The following is a 25,802-nucleotide window of genomic DNA, read 5'->3' as shown; positions in this document are numbered from 1 at the left end:
CAAGTTTCACCATACGGATGTGCAGTTGATCGTCAGTGTGGAAATGGAAAGGCCAGTGGGTAATCACACTGTAAGGAGATAATAAAAAATCAGGACCCAGGGTTCCTTATTGGAGGAAAACTAAGAGACAGTGTCCCTGAGAGAGTGGGTGCCCAGCTTTGGCCAGTCCGGGCTCTCCCTCTGGTCCTCACCTCCAGGGCTGTGGACCTCTTCCTTCCCTGATGGCTGTGTTACTCAAGCTGCTCCACTTCAGATCATGTCTCCTGGGGATTCCTGGTTTACCAGTCACTCCTTCCAGGAATAGTAGTCCTTACTGCGATTTTGAGGAGTAGTTACATTGAGTTAGTTAAATAGAAATGGATCCCCTCTCTAACAGCCTGCCTAGATCTAAAGATAGTCTTTGGATACTGATTATGCATAAAATCTCATGGAGTCTGAACATGAGAATTGAGATTTGCCTTTTTAGAGAAGTACAGAAAAGAGAGTTGACTTCTGTATTTGGTAGCTTGATAGTTTATGCCCCTCTGAGTGTATGATTGAAAATTAAGAATAAGTTTCCTGCTTTGTTTTGCAGCATCAAAACAAAGATGCACTCTGCTTTGAGAGGCGTTCTGTATTTACATGGGAGAGGGGAAGAATGTCTGGGCACTGACCCAAATCAGCTACACACTGTGGAGCATCAGCTGTTGGTACCCCAAAGCACTGGGTGTGATGTTTTTGGGTCCAGATAAGGAATCGCCCTCCTTCCTCCACCCAAACGAAGACCCCTCACTCAGCTCCCCAGGCCCCTGAAGTGGAATGACACCCTCATGTAGGAGGGGACAGCCATCCGCCCTGTGAAAATGGGCCTAGATTTGGAGATGTCCTCTTCCTCACCCCAAGGAGTTCACTCTGATACCAAAAGCAAATGTTCTGCATTTAGTATTTATGAGGCGGAGTGGTACCCCTCTCCTGGGAAGAGAGGCTGGCAGGCACCCCGGGGCTGTGCTCACACGCCCTCACTTGCTCCGCTGGCTGGAAAGCCTCTTCGGAATCTGCGGTCGGGCGCAGCTGGAAGATGATGGCAAAACGGCCTCCAGCTGCAACGAATCAGGTCGATCCCAGCTGCGTGTATAAGAAATAACCCCAGAATAAGAGAAGCGTTGTATTTTGTTTGTCTCAGAGGATCTTGTTTCTCCTGAGCACGGAGATCGTCAAAACTAGCACTAACAGAAGAAGGAAAGATACAGGCGTTTCACACTTGAAGGATCAAAGTAGGCTGTTTTCTTGAGCCAAGCTAAATTATCACAAAGTCATTTCCACTTTAAATTCGGTACGTAGCATACAAAAGGCCTTAAAAAGGGAATTGGAAAATTCTAAATATATGTGTATTATACATATGAGATTTTGAAAAAGTAATCTATTTTCCAGAGATTGTGGGGAAAACCCTAGCTTTTGTTTTTTGGCCGAGCCACGTGGCTTACAGGATCTTAGTTCCCTGACCGGGGATCGAACCCCAGGCCGACGGCAGTGAAAGCGCCAAGTCCTAACCACTGGACCACCAGGGAGTTCCTGGAAAACCCTAGCTTTTTTTTTGTGGGGGTGGGTACACGGGCCTCTCACCGTTGTGGCCTCTCCCGTTGTGGAGCACAGGCTCCGGACGCACAGGCTCAGTGGCCATGGTTCACGGGCCCAGCCGCTCCACGGCATGTGGGATCTTCCCGGACTGGGGCACGAACCCGTGTCCCCTGCATCGGCAGGCGGACTCTCAACCACTGTGCCACCAGGGAAGCCCAACCCTAGCTTTTAAACTGGACTAGATTGGCAAGTTACACAACTTTTTTTTTCTTTTTTATAATTTTTAATGCATTTGTCTTTTAAATCGGGTAGGAAATTATAACTGTAGTTTCAAACCAAAAATACAAGAATACTGGCTTTTCTGGAGGTCTTCATTTCTTCACACAGCTTGGAGTTACTGACTAGTGTCTTTTCACTTCTTGTAGAGCAGGTCTAATGGTAACGAACTCCCTCCACTTTGTTTAATATGCAAATGTATTTCTCCCCCCCTTTTTTTTTAAGTACAGTTTTGCTGGATATAGAATTCTCAGTTGACAGATCTTGTTTTCTTCAGGCACTTTAAATATGTCATCCCACTGCCTTCTGGCCTCCAAGATTTCTGATGAGCACGATAATTCTTTTTCACCAGAGAGGCTACCCTTAAACCAGTAACATATGGTAACAGCAGTGAGGACAGCTAACAATCATTGGGTTAGTGGTTACTGTGAACCAGGACTGTCCTTCACTTGTGTTATCTCGTTGATTCTGCAGCCATCCTATTAGGCAGGACTCTCACTCTTCCCATATCATAGATGAGGAAACTGAGGCTCAGAGAAGTAAAGAGACTGTGCAAATGTATATAATTTGAAAATGATAGAGGTGGCAGTACAGCCAGTATTTTTAGCCACTAGCCCACGTCAGCTCTTATTCCAGATAATCACAAAACCCAATCTTTAAAAGTACCTTTAAAGTCTAATCTTGAAAACCCAAAAGTATCTGACAGCTCGGATGGGCAACATTAGCGGGACCAAGGCCCAAGACATTAGACTTGGGTTGAGTTCACCATTGCTTCATTCCCACAGTTAATAGTCCCACAGATATCTTCCTAAGATAAGGAAGCCAGTTGCTCCCTGAGCCCTGGGCTTCTCACCACCCCTCCAGGGGCACTCTTCAGAATGGATGTGTCCACCCTCTTGAGAGGGCAGGGTGGAGGGCACCCTGGTCAGGTGTGTGGACATGCAGTACAGCCTCATTGATGTGAGGCCCTCCCCCCACCCCACCCCCCTGTAGTGGCTGGGTGGAGAAGATACCACCGACCCTGGGGCAGCACAGATCTTGTGCCAAGCAAATACCAAGGCTACTGAGTAATGTGTGATTAAGTGACCTGGATAATGTAGCTCCCTGAGTTTCTTTGACAGATATTTCAACATTCATGGACTGAAAATGCCTCTGGATGTCAGCTCCCATTCTTCTCACTCTTGCTTCTGCCTGATCATTGTCTTGCTTATTAACACCAGAGAAGGAGGTGAATAGAACTTTTTAAAAAGCCCCCAAATCAGGCCATTTATATTTAGCAGCATTGAGAAAGGGATCTGAGAGAATCTGTTGAAACTTGGCGTGAGATCCAAAGGGGGCGTGTGAAGTCTCAGATGGTTCAAGGCAGGTACTGCACAAAGGAAGGGCTCCAGGCTGTGTCCTGCAGAGATCAGGCCAGTGACGTCACCTCCCGTCCACCTACAGATCATCCCTGCTTGCCTGTCCGCACCATCGGCAGAGCCTGGCTCTTTTACCCCTTCTTCTCCAGTGTAAATGCTTCCTAAGGATGTAGAATTAGAATACTCTAGTTGGTAGGTCTTAACATAATCTATAATGATAAAGCACCTTACATTTGTGTACAGATTTCGTTTTCAAAGTCTTTTCATATACTAGCGTTATATCCTGAAAGCAAGGTGTTATGTGTGGTGCCTTGACCCTGGTTGTCAGTGAAAAGGAGCAGAGCCTGGATATGAATCGGGTCTTATAAACCCCACCTGCCACGGTCTTCCCTCTGCACCTCAGTTCTTCTCTGTCAAGTGCAGCTTCTTCACTTCTCCAAGGAGGCAACTAAGGCCAGAGAGTTACTCAGGGGAAGTGGGATGCAGAAATCCTATGTGCAGCCCAGGGTTCAGAATTGGAAAGCACAAGTATGGCGGGAAATGCGACGCAACGCTGAATTTCCCACAGTCTCATCAATTCACCTTAACTGCAACACGGCATAACCGTAAATCATAAGGCTGTCCTGCCTCTGTGAAGTGCGGCTTGCTTCTCGTGGATCTGGGGACCATAACTTGGTCTTTTCCACATTTTTGTGCTACGTGGTTCTGAGTCTTTGTCATATTAGATTATCTCTCATCACACATACACACACGCACAGACACACACAGGTGTGAGCTCACGCTCTCTGTGTGTTTCTCAGCCCTACTTTTTAGTTTTATTTCTTCCTAGGGTGCGAGAAAGGGAATTCTTCTTCTTTTTTTTTTTTTTTTTGTAGTACGCGGGCCTCTCACTGTTGTGGCCTTTCCCGTTGCGGAGCACAGGCTCCGGACGCGCAGGCTCAGCGGCCATGGCTCACGGGCCCAGCCGCTCCGCCGCATGTGGGATCTTCCCGGACCGGGGCACGAACCCGTGTCCCCTGCATCGGCAGGCGGACTCTCAACCACTGCGCCACCAGGAAAGCCCAAGGGAATTATGCTTGATGAATCAAAGTATATCCATTAGTGGATTTGAGGTTGCATGTTCCTTTTATCATCCATCATAATTTATGTGAGAATCAAGTAAACTTGAAGAGGGATTAACTGTCTTTTCTATATCATTTGGGACACAACTGTCTATCTTTGATACACTCTTCTCATACGTTGCGCAGTAAATATGTTGAATGATGAAGTAAGACATGAACGTTTTAGAAAAAGGCAGGTCATTTATTAACCTTTGGGGGAAAAATTGGGGAGCTAAGTGCTGTGATCATACTCCCAAGTTATCCATGTGGCTTGTAGTCATTCTGATTTATGAAATAGGTCTTAATTTTAAAAGCCAATAATGTCCTACTGATCACAGATGAGAGTGGAGAAAAGAAACATAGGCAATTCCAGAAAGGAAAAAAATTCTCTGGGATGAGATCACTTGCTGAAGTGGGGGAGGTACCTTTTGCTGAGACTCATTCTCTTATCTTGCCAAAGTATTACAACATCTGAATGAACATGGTTTGACATTCTTATTTTAGAGTGTTTACACAGTTATTTTGATGTTCTCCTTTGATAGTATGCTTAATATTGCAGGAAAGTCTGTATATTTATCCATGGGTACGAAGCAAGAATCCTTCGGTAGATATTCAGTTAACTCGAATAAAAAGTTAGACATTCTAAGTTTGAATAATTTATGGATAAACAGGGACTCTGCTTATGAAAAGCTCTGCCTCAGTGAAATCTCCATCGTCAGGGAATACACTGGACTCAAAGGGCAAGAGTTTACCCAGGCATGGTTGCCAATGCCCATTTCTATAATAAAGTCACTGATGAGTTCCTAATTGCCAAAAACGGAGTTTCTTTGCTTTTAGCTTGCTTAGCCACTGGGCATCACTGGAACCGGTGCCGGCTTGAAGGCATCCAGTCCTTCCTGTGTCTGGAGTCTCACCAGAGTCATGTCATTTCTTCCCGTCTTTTGTCATTTACGATGAGTGCTCCCAAAGGATGCCTTAAACACCTTCTTCTCCCCATTCTACCTGTTTCCCTCGGGGATCTTGTCCAAGCTTCTAGTTTTAACTATGTCTATAATGCTGGCAGATCCCAGCCTGCACCCCCATCCTCCTGACCTTCCTCAGTTCCAGGCATCCAGCTTCCTACCAGCCCTGTCCTCTGCCTGCTGCAGTAGAATGCTTTCCCTCTCAGCCCCTCCAGCATCGAGAGGAATCTTCCTAAAGCACAGCTGATGGTGTGAGGGCAGCCAGAGTGGCCCGGTCTGACAGCTACTTATCTGTTACCAAGAAAAGGCCAGCAAATCCCGGAATTTGGCATTTATTGAAAGAAAGTGACATTTCATAAAAAAGAAGAACACTTCACTCTTTTTAGGTCTTTGCCATGAGATGGCCACGGGGCCTCCACGCCACATGAGATTTCACAGACACACCCTGTCCTTGCAGAGCACCGTGAAAAGTCTTCTGCGGAACATGATGTGATCTGTAAAGCCGCTCGCCCGGCTTGCACTAACCACAAAGTGTCCCAGTTCATTGAAAGTGAAAGAATGAGGGCCGGGTCACCTCCCACCCTCCCTCCCTCCCTCGGGGCCCCTCCCTGTACTTAACTGTGTGTGACAGCTGCCGGATGTCCCTGTTGCACAGGGACTGCCGGGTGTTAAACACTAGCAACGTTTTTAAGTATTTTACCACCTGTGTGGGCAAAAGAAGTAGAAATCGAACGTTTGTTTCTTTTCCGTATTCCAGTGGTTTGCCCTGCGCCTCCATCTTGAAGATCCCCAGCTCTCAGATCTTGTAGGCAGGGAATTTTATATTCCTATCCTCAGCAACCTCAGTGTCTGCCCCAGGTGGCGCTTGAGAGATGGCAGGTGAAGAGTATATTCACTAAAGAATCCTGGATCTCTTTTATTCTCTTCAGTCGCTGTAATGTGAGAAGCATGTGTTTGCTGGAGAAAAGTAGCTTTTTTTTTTTTTTTAAGTATTGTTCTTCATTTTGAACTTTATTTTCTGAATTGTGTTGATAACTTTTGAAGGATGTAGAAGCAGGTTTGATAGGTCTCAGGTAATTCAATCACGATGCTTCAGGACATAGCTCCAAACCTTTTTTTTCACCTGTCCTACCTTTTGTAGGCATACCTGAGGCATGAATCTCATGCCTGAGATTCATATATGCCCTTTCAAAACCGTTGATAGCATAAGTCCTGTCTTCTAACTAGGAAGGTGGGGCTGTCCTTTCTGGAGTTTCCATTTTAAAATGCATTTCATTTGCTAAGTACAAAGTTGTGAGGTTCCTTATAACTCTGCAAGTCCTATCTGTCCTCCGTCTCCCCGTCCGTATTCTGAGACCTGTCCCCCATCCACGCCCCCTGAAAAAGCAGTGACTTCAGAAAAGTAGTTTTCATGGTATCTAAACCCTCCGCATTCCCACGTGCTCCGCGCTAAATGCCTGCATATCTGTGTCTTGCGATGGTTTTAACATTCGGTCTTCTGCCTGGGGAGTGGGCGGTTCGCTGAAAGCTGCTTCCACTCAAGTCTCAGCAGAGAGGGCCATATTTTGTTATGAGTAAAGTTTCAAGCCAGGCTTTGGCCAGGGTCCTTCCCGTTAGGGAGGAAGAAGGTAGAAACAGCCAGTGAGATGATAATTCTTCTTGAATCGTTGCTCATTAAAAAGCTCGCCTGGGCCTTCGTGGGTTATTTATTGATTTAAGCATCTAGCACATTTCCTTTCCAGAAAGATTAGCATCTCCGATGCGATCACGTCTGGGGGAGGAGATTTTGGCCTTTGCGGGATCAGCTGCCCCCCCCCCCCCCAGTTGCTTGTTAGCACGGCCCGTTTTCGAGCCGAGTCTAGGTACACAGTTCAGGGGTCGGAATGAGATTTCCAAGGTTTATCGGTAATGAAAAGAACAGGTTGTACGGAAGACACCACATGGAGGAAACTAAGTGCTCTTAGGGGACTCAATTAAACCTGTGATCCTTGGCTTTTTCCAAAATGAACATTGCAGTCTTGTACATATTAACTTCCTTCTTGTAGCTGTTTTAACATGTTCTGTTTTTGCCGCCGTCGAGCGTGTAAAGTGCAGCGAAATGGCGTTTCTTACTCGCTGATCACTTGCCACACGCTAAGCATCTGTGTTTCAAGTCTTACTGTGGTTGAGTGTCTGCAGTGGTAAAGGAACACACATATTTTCTTATCAGATGTTTAAAATCCTCTTTCCATAAGAACACATTTTTCCCCTAAATGTACCATCACCTGCAAGTCTGGCTGCCTTTCAGCTCTATCTGTACAGAACCCATGGGGCGTTAACGCACTAGATTGCTGGGAATATTGGCTGTAAACCTCTTAATTCGGGTTCACAGTACTGTGACTTGGGCATTAAAAAAGTGGTTTTTCTAGTAGGGATCTCTTTTTGCATGTGATTAATACAGACTCACAGAGATACCATTTTAACGTATTCCTCTTCCTGTGCCTTAGGGCGGTGCTGAAAAGCAGTGAGCACCTTCGGGCCTCATTAGCGGTACTCACTGAATTGCTCTCCCCTATTTGCATGATCCAGCTGATCCGGTGTTTCTGGGATGTTAACCTGTGCATTTAAATTTTCACTATGCTTCTCCTATCATGGGAGCTCGGAGCTGCTCTAGATCTTGGCTTTTTTGTTCCCAAGATTCCTGAGACTTTAGCTGATGCAGCCTCTTGCCCAAACAGTGTTACAGACTCGGGCTGAGGGGCTGGCCTGGTCCTTCCCCATGATCTTCAGCGATCAGCATGTCCAAGCTGAGAGCGGATGAGGACCATTGGAGCCCGTTCACTTCCTGGGCTGTTGGGTGGTTGGGTGAGGGTAGTGGCCCTGGGGGTGTTTTTGTGTTTTGTCTTTGGTTCCTGTCTGTTTGATTCTGAAGAGTCTGCAGTCAGTTGCAGGGCATTGAAGTCTGTGGAAAAAGCAATGGGGGAGGGGCCATCAGCACTACAGAGTGGAGGGCTGTCAGCTTCCCTCTCTTTCTGCCTCATAGAGTATTGAGTATTCCAAGGCTGTGTTCGCTAGGGAGACAGGACATACCATAGAGGTACTTACACTCCCTGAGCCTCAGTTTACTTGTCCATTAAATGGGTATAATGAAACCAACCTCACGTATTTGTGAGCTGACATGTGCAGTTGTTGGTATTTTCCCCATGGGTCTAAGATTCCTTCTTCAGCTCTCCCTCCACATATGGATCCACTTGGAAGTCTGGTTGTTTAGTTGGTACTGGGACAGGTGGTCATTCTTCTGTTGAGGCCAGAACCAACCTCTCACCCTACTTCATAACCGTCCTTCCAGACATGTTCCTCCTGTGCCGTGTTACCAAAATACAAACAGGGCAGACATGTGAATGTCTTTTGTAGTAGTGGTTGCGTTGTTTCCTTTTTCTTTAAGAAAAAAAAAAAAAACAGTTTGACAAGAGACTAACCAGGACCTCAAGGAAAATGAGATTCTTGCTTGAGCTCTTGAAAATCTGTCCATGGATCTAGTACAAGTTCCATATGGGTCTAATTTTGATTATGCAGTTGTACAGGCCGGAAGGCTCCCTGCACTGGTTAGATCTTCAAGTGGCTTCATTGCGACCAGCACTATCTCCCCCCTAAGGCAGGATACTGCATGAGTCAGGATGCTGTCCACCCCCTTCAGCTTGCAGTCTCCTCCTCCCATCAGTGCAGTTTCCTTGGCCCCATCCTTTTTCTTGATATTGCAGTTAGTGTTGAAAACATGTAAATGATAAGACTACACGTAGTATATATGCTGAAGTGACTGCCCTGAAGAAATTTTTTTTTTTTTTTAGTAAGAGTAAACACTTTATTTTCTTTGTTGCTGTACAGATCACAATGATGGACCTGTCCTTCTCTGTCTCTCTCCTTTTCGTGGCCATGCCATGCGGCATGTGGGATCTTAGTTCCCCACATGCCACATCCCAGGGATCGAACCCGAGCCCCCTGCAGTGGAAGCAGAGTTCTAACCACTGGACTGCCAGGGAAGTCCCCCTGAAGAAATTTTTAAAGCTTTCTTTTTTCTAGGATATGATGATCACGTTTGGTTTGTACTAATATAAGCTACATTAGTAAATTTGTAAAGTGATTCTGTCAGTGCATCCGTGTGGAACTGAACTCTGAAGATTGTTGTCTGTTACATTGAAGGCATTTGGCATTGATCGTCACGTCTTTATGCTACAGTTGACAATGTGTGTGGTGCTTTTCTTTTTCTTTCTAGCTTCATGAGGCTGACATTGTGATCTTGGGCTCACCCAAGCCGGAAGAGATTCCCCTTTCTTGGATTCAGCCAGGAACTACTGTTCTCAACTGTTCCCATGACTTTCTATCAGGTAAATGTCTTCAAATTGGTGCTAGGCCATTGATCAAAATAGGTGAGATTGCTATGAGGAAAGTTAATCTTCTCCAGAAGAGTCTGTTCCCGAAATGATGGTTGCTGTCTACATACCTACATAGGTAATGTGCCTGCCTTTTGGGTTGCTTGATACTGGAACCACATTGCCGGGCAAAGAGCAGCCAAGGTGCCAGCTGCAGTAAGGGCCTCTCCTCCTCTTCTGTTCTTCCCCCTTCATCAGCATGTCCCCTGCTGGCCTCTAGCATCAAGCAGTCGAGTCGGTTGTGGCCTAAAGTAGGAAATTTTTACATGTGTGAGGTAAACTAGAAACAGTGGTTTTCACAGTCTTTCAAAAAACAGCTAAGGGCTTCCCCGGTGGCTCAGTGGTTGAGAGTCCGCCTGCCGATGCAGGGGACACGGGTTCGTGCCCCGGTCCAGGAAGATCCCACATGCCGTGGAGCGGCTGGACCCATGAGCCATGGCCGCCGAGCCTGCGCGTCCGGAGCCTGTGCTCCGCAACGGGAGAGGCCACAACAGTGAGAGGCCCGCGTACCGCAAAAAAAAATCCAAAAAAACGGCTGAATCCTTTCTCCTACAGCAGTCTTGGGTGAACCTCAACACGTAAAAGCAGATGAAAACACAGCTACCAGAGGGATGGGGGTGGAGACTAGCTCCCCTGTGTTTGTAATTTCCCTTTGCAGTGACCCCCTCAAGCACTCCCTTGGAGCCACAAAGTCACTTCAAAACACTGTGAAAGTCACCCTTAGAAACCGAAGAGGTCTTAGGATGGGTGCTGGTATTTGATGGTATTTGCCAACGGACCCAGGAACATCCTGGACCGCATCAGGTCACCCTCAGGGTAGCTGAAGCTGTGCCAGCCCCAGGGCACTCAGCCCAGGCGCCAGTAGGGACACCCTTTTCTCATTCACAGAAAGACACTCAGGCTAAGAGAGCTTTAGCACACCCAGCCCACCCCCTCAAGACCCTGAGTGACATGTGTATGCAAGAGACAATTGCAGAGGGAGACAGAGAACCCTCTTTGTTACCCATGGCCTCCAAATTTCAACATGTGGTAGGGGAGGCTGTACTGAACTGTCCAGGAGGATGGCGTTTTTTCCCGCAAAGCTGGTCAGAACTTGGACCAAAAGGAGCAGAGGTCTCTACCGGTACCACACTGGAGTTCTAGACCTTGAAACGTAGGCAGCCCCGGAACACAGAGTGAAGTAGAGAATAGTATCAAGGAGAAAATAAATGTAACTTCTGATCCAGTCACCTTGAGATAACCATTTTACATTTTTCCATTAAAAAAGCACTAAACTTAATTTTATTGAAATACAATGGAAAGAAAAGAAAGTAATATGCTAAAAGCTCTACTGAAATTCATTTAACTGTTTCTTCAAAAAGAGAAATAATGCACCTTCCTCTCTGGGAAATGTAGCTCCTCCCAGAATCGACCAATCAGATTAAAAACCCCTTGGAGCTGAAGGGTGCTTTGAAAGGAAGATGCTCAAGAATTTCCCCAAATGCTCATGTACTCAGTTCACAGATGAGCGCACGCATGAATAAAGCAGTTTGAGGTACAATATAATACGAATGTAGGATTAATGGCTCTTTTTAGCAAATAGAAGGCATGTACTAAATTACTTCTTTGAAATATATGTAAATTCTGAGTATGAATTCTTTTTTTTTCCCTGAAAAAAACAATGCCTAACCCATTAATAGCGGAAATGCACTATAGATTTGCTCAGAATCCTAGTTGGACTAGGATAGTCAGTTATGACTCTATTATTTTTTTTAATGAATGTTTCCTTGCTACAATGTTTACTTGCTGTTTTTTATTAGAGTTTATATGTTTAGGACAATTTTGGTACAATCCTGGCTGGAGATAGGCGAGTCTGCTTCAGTGTTCTTTGGGAATCCCCATGAGCCATATGTTTTACTGGTGAAACGGTGCCCCATTTCTAATAAGTTTCTTTTTAGGACTTTTATTTTTTAAAGGCATTTTAAAAACATTAGATTTAGATGTAACAATTCTCTTGAGGGAAAAAAATAAGACCAAGCATTATGTTTTAACAATTCTGTATGTAGACTGATTGCAGTTAGTTTATTTTCAATTTATCTGGTCCAGTAGTAGTGGTTTTATTGATTTTTGAATGCCCAGTGCCCAGAACGGTGCCGGACGCGTAGGAAGGGGTCAGTAAATACTGAGTGAATAAACATGGACTCAGAATTGTACTCTAATTGATTGCACTTTTTTTTTTTTTTGCGGTACGCGGGCCTCTCACTGTTGTGGCCTCTCCCGTTGTGGAGCACAGGCTCCGGACACGCAGGCTCAGCGGCCATGGCTCACGGGCCCAGCCGCTCCGCGGCATGGGGGATCTTCCCGGACCGGGGCACGAAGCCGTGTCCCCTGCATCGGCAGGCGGACTCTCAACCACTGCGCCACCAGGGAAGCCCTGATTGCACTTTTAAGTTAGTTGCAGATATAGAGACATTTCCTTGAACTTGTATCCCACTTAAAAACAGCGCTGACGGCACAAAGGCAAAGATGAAAAATGCTACTCTGATTAAATGGGTGAACGTTTTCCAGTCGGTACTGTTTATGATAGTGTTACATTTCTCAGTTGTCAAAAGTTTTTTTGTTTTGTTTTGTTTTCGCTGCGTTGGGTCTTCATTGCTGAGCGTGGGCTTTCCCTAGTTGCGGTGAGCAGGGGCTACTCTTCATTGAGGTGCACGGGCTTCTCATTGTGGTGGCTTCTCTTGTTGTGGAGCACAGGCTCTAGGCGCACGGGCTTCAGTAGTTGCAGCATGTGCGCTCAGTAGTTGTGGCACATGGGCTTAGTTGCTCCACGGCATGTGGGATCGTCCCGGACCAGGGCTCGAACCCATGCCCCCTGCATTGGCAGGTGGATTTTCAACCACTGCACCACCAGGGAAGTCCAAGACTTTTAATTTTAGCAACTTTAATTAGCATGAAAATTTAATCTATGAGTAAATTGGAGAAAGGCATTTTCCCTCTCTTTTATATATAACTTTCCACTTTAGACAAATGAAGATCTTTTTCAAACATTATTAAAAGGAAAATTGCTTTTATTTAAACTTCAGAGAAAAAGAATTTTTAATACACTTATGATTGGGTGAAGGCAGGGCTTTATAATGAAATTTTCATGGTCATCTTAATGGTGCAGGGTTCCCCTTCCCACCCCCCCCTTGTAAAAATAGATAGAATATGGTGATTTATGATGAGGTAATTCTATAGAGCCATTTTATTGAATACCTAATCCCCAGAGAGATTTGCTTGATGGCTGATATCCCAGAAGCAGTGCTCGGAAAACAATTACACCTAACTTGTTGGATCTGTTCACTCTTCTATGGCATGAGTCTCATGTTTAGATTGAAAACAGGGACATAGCAGTGTTCAGTTTTCTAGCTATAAGAATAATTTTATTTTTAAAACAATTATTTCAAATGAAGGAAGTGGGCTGTGATTTTGTAATGCTGTGCTTGCGAAAGGTCAGAAATCATCCTAAGCAAAACGACTGCGCACTCTAATATTCAAACTTACTTTCTGATGTACCAAATGGGACAAAGGAGAAACTGGTCTTAATACTTGGGCCCAGAGAACAGTATCAAAACAGCAACTTTATGGGTCAGAGTAGTTCACAGCATCATTTTAAGCACACATAAGTCAGCAGGGAGCCCTGGGCTGCATCCCAGGACTCGTGCTAATCAAAGTTGCTAAAATCCCCAGGGTGGCCTCAAAACAGCTCCTTTCAGAAAAGGATTGTTCTGATTTCCAGGGAAAGTCTTATAACACTTTAGCCTTAAATTTTCCGATTGTGGCAAGTTTGGTTATTATAAGAAAAATTATAAGTGAAAGGCCATCTTTTAAAGTGATTCACTGACTTGTCCCTGGAGGAAGGAACTGTGAGTTAATGGGGAGTGGTTAGTGGGAAGTGAAAAGACCCATTTGGTTTGGGATGGGAGCCCTGCTGGACTCACAGACTGAGTGTGGACACCCCTCCGGGTGGGGCCCTGCCTCTACATAGGCAAGGGGGTGATGTAATGATTTCCTTTTTCAATTCTCCTTAGCCAAGAAATTTATTAAGAATGTATTCCTGATTCACTGAGTTACCGTCTTAATTGCTTCAATTTCTCCAGATTCAGAACTTACAATCCGTTTTAAGATTGCATTGATTCCTACTACAAAAATGATACAGTGGTTAATGATAGAACATTTTTGAAGTATACAATAGAAAAGAAGAAAGTAACTTCTGACCCAGTCAACTTGAGAAAACCATCTTAGATTTTTTTCCTATGAAAAAATTACACTCAATTTTATTGGATGGAATATAGTAGAAGGAAAAGAAAATAACATACTAAAAGCATTGCTGGAATTCTGATAACTCTTCTTCAAAAAGAGAAATATTGGTCCCTACAAGATTCTCCTAAAGTTTGAAATATGAGTGTATGTGTGTTTTGTGTTGTGTTTTAAAGTCTTCATTTGTTTTAGCCATGTTCTGTTTTATGCAAGACAGTGGCTAAGAGTATTGGAGAAATTATTCACTGTGTAATTCTGTAGGTGAAATAGTCTTCATTCACAGGGGTGTTTGTGATTTATTCCTGTAACATGCATTTATAAGTTGAGATCACATCCTAGAATGTAGCTTTTTCTTATTTCTCCATCATTTAAAGATAGAGGTAAGAAAGAGGGAAGCATATTTCTTTTCCTTAGTGGCTGGATGAAAGCTTTAGGTCAGATCTCTAGTGGTTCAAACAAAAGAAAACAAATCTCTCTCATTCTCTAGACTCTTGGCTTTTGCCTAAATATGATTTATAAAACTGAAGTGTTGCTAATCTTTAAACAACACCTGAGGGATATGATTTTCCAACACCCTTAATACATTTGACAATAGAACATTACAAAACACTTAACTTTTGTTTCATGCTCTTTCTTGCAAAGAACTTCCAGGGAAATGGATAATTTAAAAGTAGAGTGGTCATGGACTTCCCTAGTGGCGCAGTGGTTAAGAATCCACCTGCCAATGCAGGGGACACGGGTTTGACACCTGGTCCAGGGAGATGCCACATGCCGTGGAGCACCTAAGCCCGTCTGCCACAACTACTGAGCCTGCGCTCTAGAGCCTGTGAGCCACAACTACTGAGCCCGTGAGCCACAACTACTGAGCCCATGTGCCACAACTACTGAAGCCCTCGTGCCTGGAGCCCGTGCTCCGCAACAAGAGAAGCCACCGTAATGAGAAGCCCTCGCACCACAAGGAAGGGTAGCCCCCGCTCGCCACAACTAGAGAAAGCCCACGTGCAGCAATGAAGACTCAACGCAGCCAAAAAATAAATAAATAAATAAATAAATTTTTTTAAAAAAAAAAGTGGCATGGTCCAATATATACACTACCAAATGTAAAATAGTTAGCTAGTAGGAAGCAGCCGCATAGCACAGGGAGATCAGCTCAGTGCTTTGTGTCCACCTAGAGTGGTGGGATAGGGAGGGTCAGAGGGAGATGCAAGAGGGAGGGGATATGGGGATATATGTATATGTATAGCTGATTCACTGTGTTATACAGCAGAAATTAACCCACCAGTGTAAATCAATTATACTCCAATAAAGATGGTAAAAAAATTAAATAGATAAATAAAGAGTAGAGTGGTGGAAAAAGAAGGAAATAGTTTCTTACTTCAAAAAAGTTACTGTTAACAATGTTTCTCTTCTCTAAGAGAGGATGTAGACTAAAGCATTTTACATGTATGTTTACTTTTCATAAACTTCCTAAGTGCCAACCACAGTAGAATTCTTATAAAATGCCTCTGTGTTTTGAAATCCAGGTAATCCTCAAAATTAATGCCCTAAAATATAATTTCTCAGTTTAGATGGAAAATTGGCTCTGTCACTTTTATGACAGGGATTTAAAAAAATTATCCAAGAAAGCCTGATCGTTCACAGAACACTTTAACTAGCTTGTCCTATAGGTGTTTTAGTCCTCCTTTTTATATAGGGTTGGCCCAAAAGTTTGTTCGGGTTTTTCCGTAAGATGTTATGGAAAAACCCAAACGAACTCTTTTGGCCAACTCAATACTTTGTATTCATACATGAAATTGCTTTGATTTTTTAATTTATTGTTTAAACATGCATACGATATGACAAGCACTTTACATTAACATATCACATTGAATTCTCACAAAACTCTACAAGGTTGAACAACATTAATTAACAGGCCCAGAGTCACAATTGCAAGTAAGCGGTAGAGGCAAGACTTTAAAGCAGTCAAACTCCAAATATGTGGCCCAATTGAGAGCCCCAAGGCTGTGCCAGGACCTACCTGGTAACCTTTCTGTAGCTGTGCCATGACATCCTAACTTGCTTGGTTGGAAACGAGAACATCATTCATCGTCCTGGCATTTTACAAGGAACAATATGCTGAGAGTCTTTTTTTTTCCCAGGGAAGCTTGGATGCAGTTCTCCCGGTGTCCATGGTACTGGTCCCATCGCAGAAGACGTGAGTCTCCTTGCTGCCGCTCTGCGGATTCAGGTTTGTCTGACACAGGTTTTGAGAATTTTTGAGTTTGGAGCTTCAGTGAATAGTGCTAACATTTGGAAGTGTTTTCTGTTTAGCAGACACAGTGTCAAACACTTTACAAACATGACGTCATTTAATTCTCACAACAGTCCTGTAAGACAGTCTTATTCCCATTTGATAGATGAGAAGATGGAGACTTGGAAAATTTAAGTTACTTGCCTTTGGTCACATGACAGGTATGGGGCAGGGACCCACATCAGGGTCCTCTATTAGTTATCTATTGATATGTAATAAATTACCCCCCAGATTTAGCCATTTAAAACAACAAACATTTATTATCTCAGTTTCTGTGGGTCACATATTTGGAGCCGCGTAGCTGGATGGTTCTGGCCTGGGGTCTCTCATGTGGTTGAAATCAAGATGGCGGGGCTGCAGTCATCTGAAGGGCTTGACTGGGGCCAGAGGAGTCAAGATGGCGCCCTCACGTGGCTGTTGGCACGTGGCATTTAAATCCTCTTGGGCTATGGGCAGGACGCCTTTGTTCCTCATCCCCTGGATTTCTCCATGGGGCTGCTCACGATGTGGCAGCTGACTTCCCCCAGAATGAGGGATCAAAGGAGAGAGCAAGGAGGAAACTGCAGTAGGTTTTATGACCCAGTCTCCAAAGTCACATGCCACCACTTCCTCTTTTCTTCTTTGCTAGAACTGAGCCACCAATGTAGTTCACAACCCAGGGAAAGGGAATTGGGCTCACCTCTTGAAGACAGGAGTGTTGAAGAGTTTGTGGACATCTTTTTGAACCACCGCTATCTGTGTGACCTAAAGCCCAAGGTCTCCGGCTCCCCACTCCTGTGCGCTAGGCTGGTGCCGAAGCCTGCATGAGGGTGCCGGCCAGCAGAGGCGTTAAGTAGCAGTAGAGAAACCTGAGCCTCTAATTAAACAGAAGCAGGTTTTAGTTCATTTCTTTCTTAATACATGCAATACCCAATTAAAAATTTTACTTCAAAATGGGACGTAGTGCATTTCTGTAAGGCATCTGTGTTACATTGCAACTAAAGGCAAATATTATTTCTATATATATGTGTGTGTGTGTGTGTGTATGTATGTATATATATGTGTGTATATATATATATATATATATATGTATCACTGATAATTCGGTTTGCTTGTTCTATTATATCAACTGTAGAAGGATTATGCTTGCAATGGTGCAGACGTTTGGTGAAGCTGGGCATCCCAGCTAGCCTGTCATGCATTCTCATATTTCCCTCATTTTTCTTCTCTGAGGTGATGCTATAATTGTAATCCATGTACTTGATGCCTTTAGTGAATACAAACTTTAATAGTACTTGTATCTCACATTTTCTTTTTTAAGAAAAATCTGCACATTTAACTACATGTGAATAAAATTAGTCCTGGTGTTCACTTGGATTACTGTGCAACTTATACTCCTTTTCATGACAATATCCCTGAACGATATTCGATATTTTCATAGTTTAGATGTGTAACCTGTCAGCTTTTACTTTTCTAACATGCTTTCCTTCCTATCCCTATTGAAGAACATGGTTAGTAGCAGAAGGAGATGGTTCCCTGAGCAGCAGTACAGGAGGTGGAGACTTCACTGCTTGAAACTTCAGCCGCTGTCCCCCGTACCAAGGTATTCAGGTGATTTGTTTATACTGACATCGGCTCACCAAAGTGCCTTAGATACCCAAAGTTGGTTGGGGGCACAACTTGTGGTGTTATGGCTTTGATGGTGGATCATTTTCTCTAATCAAATTGCTGCACTATTTTTTCTCTTTTTTTCTTTTTCTTTTTTTTTTGGGGGGGGCCACGCTGTGCAGCGTGCGGGACCTTATTTCCCTGACCAGGGGTCGAACCATGCCCCTGGCATTGGGAGCGCAAAGTCTTAACCACTGGACCGCCAGGGAAGTCCTGCTGCACCATTTTTTTCTGTCATTTAATTCCTCCAAAATTAAATGATAATGAACATGTTGACCATATTCTGTCAGTTCTAAGATGTAGATTTTTTTTAGTTTTTGAAATCAGGATGCACCTTATTGTCAATGATGTACCCTGTATTCAGTGGCAGTGTTTTTTCTTAAAATAATGGTATCTTAGATTTGACAGAATACGGTAATGTCATATTTGGAATACGCTTTTCAGTGTTAGAAATGCCCAACTCACACGTCAGCTTGGTCTTCAGGGCCTTGTAGGTTTCTACGCTGCGGGTAAATGACCAACCAAACCAAACGCCATTAGACGTGGGACCGGAGCTCTGCCTTCTTCAGAATGTGGTGGTATCTGCTCTCTTGACAGGACACTCTGGGAGGGTCCAGATGGATATTTTCTTCAGCGTGGTATTTAATGAAGTGTGAAGTGTAAGCTACATATTCCCTCTGTATAAATTTGGAAATACAAACTGCAGGACAGTCTCAGCATGTGATTTTGGAACAATTCGCTAGATAAGCTATCTGAGCCAGGCAAATGCATTTTCCAGCCTCGTAGTGAATCCCCCATGGCCACCCCTCCTCCTGTGAATTGGCCCAATCCCCTTCCTACAGGACGCCCATAAGTCCAGCGCTTAACCAGGTGATGCTGTCTGCCAGCATGGAATACACAGGATGTAGGAGATAACACCACCCGGAATTGACTCATTTTTCACTTGATAACCAGTTGCTTTTCAGAATTGACCTCTGTTTCCTTGGGCCACAGCCCAACACTAAGTTTCGATTATACCCACCAGGCTGGTGAAACCCTCCAAGCTATGTTTTCACACCTCAAATAGACTAAACGTCTTAGTTATCTTCTGTGTTCATTAATACATAAATTCCAAGGAATGTTCTTTGTAATATCATCCCCGTAGTTGTGCAATCTGTTTCATAAAATAGTTTTTGAGGTTACTTATGTTGTTATAGAACCTTCATATTTAAAAGTCAATGAGTAAATTCTACTTACAGAGAGCTGAAAAAAACTTGAGAAGGATTCAGCCAAATTGTGTACAAATCCAAATAAATTCCATTTGGCGGGAAAAGCCCCTAAATTGCTTAACCAAATTTGATTCCTACAGCCACTGGGGAAAGAAAGGCAGGCTGAGGAGTTTATAAATCACTCAGAAAATCAAAATGATGTCACCATCACTCTTCAGCTAGCGAAGAGAAAACCGTGGAGGTTTTGCAAGAGTAGGCTCTTCAATTTAGGAGATTGTGGGAGGAGAGAAACAGAAAAAAAGGTGTAGTCAGGAAGGCGAAATGAAGTGGGAGCACGGACAGTGAAGGCTGGGGTGCAGTTGGTGGGGGGAGAATCAGAAAGGACAATGTAGGTGGACCTGGGGAAGGGGTTACCTAGCTGCAGGTACAGAGCTCCGCCCACATCTGGGCAGAGGCACCCTTCCCCCTCTCCCGCTCTAGTGGGCATTGGAAGTAGGTTTACTGTTACCTCTTGCACCAGAGTCAGGCTCCATGGGGTCATGGAGGAGAACATAGGGTAGTATGAGGACTGAGAGATTGTTTGCGGTAGCAACAGGAAAAAATAGAGCAGGGGGCTGCCTACCAGTGGAGAGACCGCTGCGCCGCAAGATAGGGGCCCCAGGGTGAATCAGGAAGCTGCTGCATTGTCAGACATCAGCCCTCAAGACCAAGTCACAGACGGACGGAGGGGCCAGACCCCCGAAGAAAGAAGCGGCTGAGCTCAGGAGCCCCAAGAGGCTCTCTCTGAGAAGTCTTTTGATTTTCACAGCACTCCTGTTAAGATGAGCGGCAGCTTGCACATCTGAACCAGTGAAATAGAATAGTTGAGTTGTTTGCCCAGCGACACTCTGGAGTTCCTAAGATTTCCTGTGTCTGAAGTTGAGCCTCGGGCACTAGCTCCATTTACCGACAGTTATGTAATTAATGAAATATTTTGAAATACGGTTTTTGACTTGAGAGGGAAAATATGGACACAGATAAAACAAAAGAGTATTTCCACATTTTTGAATTGCCAAGAGACACATGTGGCTAGCCCAGTAATAAAGCATTATGCAATAACGCCTCTATTCCTGGTTAAGGAATTCAGCGATGACCCATAAAAAACACTGTGCTCTATCATGGAGTTATCTTTAGGGGTGGCCTTTGGACACATGGTAATAATCCATCTCCTTTCCTATGGCAGAGGTGTATCCTGGCACCTGGGAAGAATTCTAGCATCTTTAAGAGTTGCTTCTCTACCTAAAGCAATGTACCGTTTTCTTACGCACTTTAATTGTTAGCAGTTGTACTTAATCCTACTTGGGAAAAAGGACCACAAAGCCATTGGATCTAATTGTTGGCATGGTGTACGGCTGTTTTCTACTCAAGCAGCGACCACCTAAGCTGAGCAGACTCTCTTACCTCTTATGTTTCCCCACCCAGTGATATCGAGATTTCAAGAGCACAGACTCCAAAAGCTGTGGATATCCTTGCCAAGGAGATAGGGTTGCTTGCAGATGAAATTGAAATCTATGGCAAAAGCAAAGCCAAAGTCCGTTTGTCCCTGCTAGAAAGGTTAAAGGATCAAGCAGATGGAAAATACGTCTTAGTTGCTGGGTAAGACTACTTTTAAAATCTCTTTTACTGAGCAGACGTTTATAAAACTCTCTTCCCTGTTTGTATCTGTCACCACACCCCTCAAATCCATCCTCTTCTCCAGCCTGACATTATTTTGTCCATTTCCCTTGGCCGTCCTTCATTTGACATGAGGTAAGTTTTTATTTTCAGTGTAAAACAAATGAGTCTCCTCCACAGAATATACAGTGTAACGAGTTCCTAATCCAGGACTTCGCTTTTTGTTTCCCATATTGTGTTTTGATCACCCTGGTTCTGCCTTGGATTTTTCATTTCGCTTTTCATGATAAAAATTAAAATAAGAATTGAAAGTAAACTATTTTGAGCTGAATGGGTTGTTTTCCTACTTAGAAATAACGTTGGAAAATGAACGGATCATTGTGTGAGACTTAGACTTTTCGATTAGTATCCTTAATATTTATGAATTTGCATTACAAAAACTCATCTCTCTTTCTTGCATTTCAGAATTAATATTGGGCCGTTTACATTTGTGTTGCTCGTTTTACAAAAGGCAGATGCACAGTTTTTGTGAAAAGGAGCCATTTGCTTTATTTTGCCTCTTTTTTAAAAAAAGAAATACATTCATCAGCTGAAAAACAATAGAAAACAAGGGATTTCAAATATTTATTTAATGTGAGCATTAGGAGCATGCAAGGGAGCATTAGGAGACTGTATAACTTCCTTTGTTGTCTTGAAATGTCATTGCATTGACTTACTAATGGTATATAGGCCAAGGCTTGGGGCACAAAACCCTATTTGTTAACAGGCAGAGACATTTTTGTAACTGGACCTGACTTACAGTTAGCTTGGTTTTTACATATCTGATTATTCATGTAAGTGCTTTATTTCTTTTTCTGGTTATAAAAGTCATGCATACTTGTAAAACTATTTGAAAAATACAGAAAGTAAAAACAAGAAAGTATAAACGGCTGTTCACATTTGAGACCATCTTGACACAAAGGCAGTCTGTCATAAATGAGATCATTGTACACATGCTATTCTGTAAGCAACTTGATTATTTAACAATATGTTGTATACCTAGTTCCGTGTGAGTCAGGATAGAGCTATGTTATCATTTTGCATGACTACCTGACATGCTACTGCTCCCATCCCAGATTCTTCAATGTGCTGGGGGATAGGGCTTGGAGGGGGTGGTAAAAATGCCTGGGATGAGGGTGGGTTCCATTCTACACATCTTCCCAGCACCAAGAAACATAGCTGTGGCTCAGCCACTGATACTAAAGCATGTTTCTCATTCTTCTTCAAGTGTATTAAGGCAGAAAAAAGGTTTGAAGGTATCATAGAGATGCCCCACAATTTATTTAACCAATTCTCTATTGATGGGCTCTCAAATTGTTCCCCATCTTTGGCCATTATAAGCAGTGCTGAAATTAACAACCATGGGCATGCATATTTGTGCATTTATCCAATAATCTGCTTAGGAACAATCCCTAGAGATGAATTCAATTTTTCATACCTACAAATAAAGATAAAACTACAGATAAAGCAAGATCGCATCCATAATATCACCTCTTTAATGGTGTAATAATGTCTTCCTATCTCTTCCCCTCTTTCCTTTAGCCTCCCTCTGCCCCCCACCTCACCGCCCGTCCCACCCCCCAGCTCCTCTTTCCCCATCTCCTTCTGTTACTGTTTTCTAAGAGAGATGGACAGCTAGAGTCATTCGCTGGCTGTGTTTTTAAGGAATTCATACCTTGCTGCAGCACCTCTGTTGCCTGTGGCTTAAACCTCTCTCAGACTTCCAGGTTCACCGCAGCTGGATTCCCAATCCTAATGGGATGCTCTCCAGCCTAGGACCCCAGCCCTGATGTCCCCATAACTGAGCTGTAGGAAACCTCATTGAGGGGAGATTTGGCCTCAGCTGAGGCACCCTCTGGGGGGGTAGATCTGTGAAAGGAGCTGGCTGACGGCAGGGCGTGGGCACTCCTGGGTCCCAGAGTCTGGAGGAAACATCTAGTCGGTCAGTGTTGCTTTTCTGGAAGTGGGCTTCACGCAAGTTTGTTTACAGTGAATAAATTAACTCTGAGACATTAAGAACTTCAGAAGCAAATTTAGCATCTTATCCACAGATTTGCTTCCCTTCTTCCAGGATTTAGGTGCTCTTGGTAAGTGGGTTTGCTGGTTTTCTCACCCTGTTTAAGGTAGAAAGAATTAGGAAAACTCAGGAGGATGTGGTCTCAGTTTACGAAGGAAGAACCATGCAGCCATTTTTCACATGGAAGGGCTGTGATTTACTCTGTTTTGGGCTTGTCAGTATTGGAAATAAAAGCACAAATCTAGACAAGGCCCTGCCCTTCACTGGGAACACAGAATTGATACTTGTAAAACAAAACCTGTGATGGTATTGTTATCAGATTCCAAACCTGAAGTCATAACCTGGCCTCCAGCCACATGCCAGAGAGTGACCGCCAGCCTGGCCGCCTAGATTGCCACTACGTGTTGGTCCATACCCAGTAGAACATCATTTCACTCTGTCTCTGCTGGCCTTTATGTGTGTAACTGATCGGAAGAAGCCAGGCTGCCATGTCATACGTAGAAGCCAAAATTAAACCTGAATTCTCAAGTACAGATTTAACCCAAGGACGTCAACAGTTCTTTTTCTGAAATTGTGGTATAAATTCCCTTACATAACGAAGACCTATGAAGGAACAAAAATCAAATTGTGTTGCTTTCACCTGCATTGAAAAAGAAGCTGGGGCTTCCCTGGTGGCGCAGCGGTTAAGAATCTGCGTGCAAACACAAGGGACACAGGTTCGAGCCCTGGTCTGGGAAGATCCCCAATGCTGCGGAGCAGCTAAACCCGTGCGCCACAATTACTGAGCCTGCGCTCTGAGCCCGCGAGCCACAACTACTGAGCCTGCATGCCACAGCTACTGAAGCCCGTGCGCCTAAAGCCCATGCTCCAGAACAAGAGAAGCCACTGCAATGAGAAGCCCGTGCACTGCAACAAAGAGTAGCTCCCGCTCGCTGCAACTAGAGAAAGCCTGCGTGCAGCAACGAAGACCCAATGCAGCCAAAAATAAATTTAAAAAAAAAATAAATTTTTTTTAAAAAAGAAAAAGAAGCTGTGAGGGTAGGATTTTGAGATGTATATATGCATCTGTCTCAGAGCTTGGAGGTTTTTAGAAAAGACATATAACAATGTATTCTATAAGAGAGGAATGAACTCCCCTCACCAACACAACAAGAGATATTTTTTAAGTGTGTAAACTGCCTTTGTTACCTAATCTTTTGATAGCTGGATGTTTGAAATCACTTTAAAACAGCAAAACAATCATTTATAATCTAAAATGAAAACTTCATTTGAAATAAAATCACCTTTAATTTTTGTCAGGTCAGTTATGGAAAAGTGACATTATCAAGCCCTTATACGCATGGTTGCAGCTTCTTAAGAAATATGAATTACCCGTCCACATAATTCAAAAAGAGTCATGTACCACAGTGTTTATTGCAGCACTATTTACGATAGCCATGACATGGAAGCAACCTAAGTGTCCATCGACAGATGAATGGATAAAGAAGATGTGGCACGTATATACAATGGAATATTACTCAGCCATTAAAAGAAACAAAATTGAGTTATTTGTAATGAGGTGGATGGACCTAGAGACTGTCATACAGAGTGAAGTAAGTCAGAAAGAGAAAAACAAATACCGTATGCTAACACATATATGTGGAATCTAAAAAAAAAAAAAAAAGTTCTGAAGAACCTAGGGGCAGGACAGGAATAAAGATGCAGACGTAGAGAATGGACTTGAGGAGATGGGGAGGGGGAAGGGTAAGCTGGGAGGAAGTGAGAGAGCGGCATGGACATATATATATACACTACCAACTGTAAAATAGATAGCTAGTGGGAAGCAGCAACATAGCACAGGGAGATCAACTCAGTGCTTTGTGACCACCTAGGGGGGTGGGATCAAGAGGAGATATGGGGATATATGTATATGTATAGGTGATTCACTTTGTTATAAAGCAGAAACTAACACACCATTGTAAAGCAATTATACCCCAATAAAGATGTTAAAAAAAAACAACTCAAAAAAAAAGCAGAACTCAAAAAAAGAAAAAGGATGTGGTACATATATACCACAAATAAAGATAAAATATTACTCAGCCATAAAAAAGAACGAAATAATGCCATTCATGACAACATGGATGGACCTAGAGATTGTCATACTGAGTTAAGTAAGTCAGATGGAGAAAGACAAAAATCATATGATATCACTTATATGTGACATCTAAAAAAAAATTATACAGATGAATTTATTCGCAAAACAGAAATAAAGTCACAGATGTAGAAAACAAACTTGTGGTTACCAGGAGGGAAAGCGGGTGGGAGGGATAAATTGGGAGATTGGGATTGACACATAGACACTACTATATAAAAAATAGATAAGTGATAAGGACCTACTGTATAGCCAGGGAGCTCTTCTCAATACTCTGTGATGACCTTTATGGGAAAATAATCTTAAAAAGAGTGGATATATGTATATGTATAACTGATTCACTTTGCTGTACAGCAGAAACTAACACAACATTGTAAATCAACTATACTCCAATAAATTTTTTTTAAATAATAAAAAAAAATAGATGGCTAGTGGGAAGCAGCTGCATAGCACAGGGAGATCAGCTCTGTGCTTTGTGACCACCTAGAGGGATGGGATAGGGAGGGTGGGAGGGAGACCAAGAGGGAGGGGATATGGGGATATATGTATACATATAGCTGATTCACTTTGTTATACAGCAGCAACTAACACAACATTATAAAGCAATTATACTCCAATAAAGATGTTAGGGAAAAAAAGAAATATAAATTACCAGTCCATTAAATGATTTTTTCCTTTTTTCTGAAAGTTTTTTTTTTAATCTGAAAATAATATTGACCCATTGAATAAAAATTTAGCATAAAGAAAAGTAAAAAGAAGGAGAAAACGAAATCTCTCATTACACAGAAGTATTCAAAATTTTTATATTTCCTTCCAGGATTGTATCTCTGCATCTGTCCTTTTTACACATTGAGATCATGCCATAAATACCATTTTG

At 43.3% G+C, this 25,802-nt stretch overlaps 1 protein-coding gene across 5 annotated transcripts in view; it reads left to right on the top strand.

Annotated features, from left to right (window-relative positions):
• Positions 1 to 25,802, top strand: part of MTHFD1L (methylenetetrahydrofolate dehydrogenase (NADP+ dependent) 1 like) — a gene marked incomplete at its 5' end in the record, with an annotated part of 196,699 nt that overhangs the window by 18,267 nt on the left and 152,630 nt on the right. For 4 of the 5 annotated variants that reach the window (XM_082855826.1, XM_082855827.1, XM_082855825.1 and 1 more), the window contains 4 exons: positions 9,506 to 9,617; positions 16,079 to 16,167; positions 17,715 to 17,812; positions 20,547 to 20,720. In XM_082855826.1, coding sequence (XP_082711952.1) covers positions 9,506 to 9,617; positions 16,079 to 16,167; positions 17,715 to 17,812; positions 20,547 to 20,720 — 473 coding nt within the window. Of the gene's footprint in view, positions 1 to 574; positions 679 to 9,505; positions 9,618 to 16,078; positions 16,168 to 17,714; positions 17,813 to 20,546; positions 20,721 to 25,802 lie in introns of those variants that run through there. The other variant, XM_082855829.1, reaches the window with a different exon arrangement.

This window comes from Leucopleurus acutus (genome assembly GCF_964270905.1).
Source record: "Leucopleurus acutus genome assembly, chromosome: 15".
Classification (NCBI taxonomy): Eukaryota; Metazoa; Chordata; class Mammalia; order Artiodactyla; family Delphinidae; genus Leucopleurus; species Leucopleurus acutus.
The sequence above is the reverse complement of the archived record's forward strand: the minus strand, read 5'-3'. Positions and strand labels throughout refer to the sequence as shown.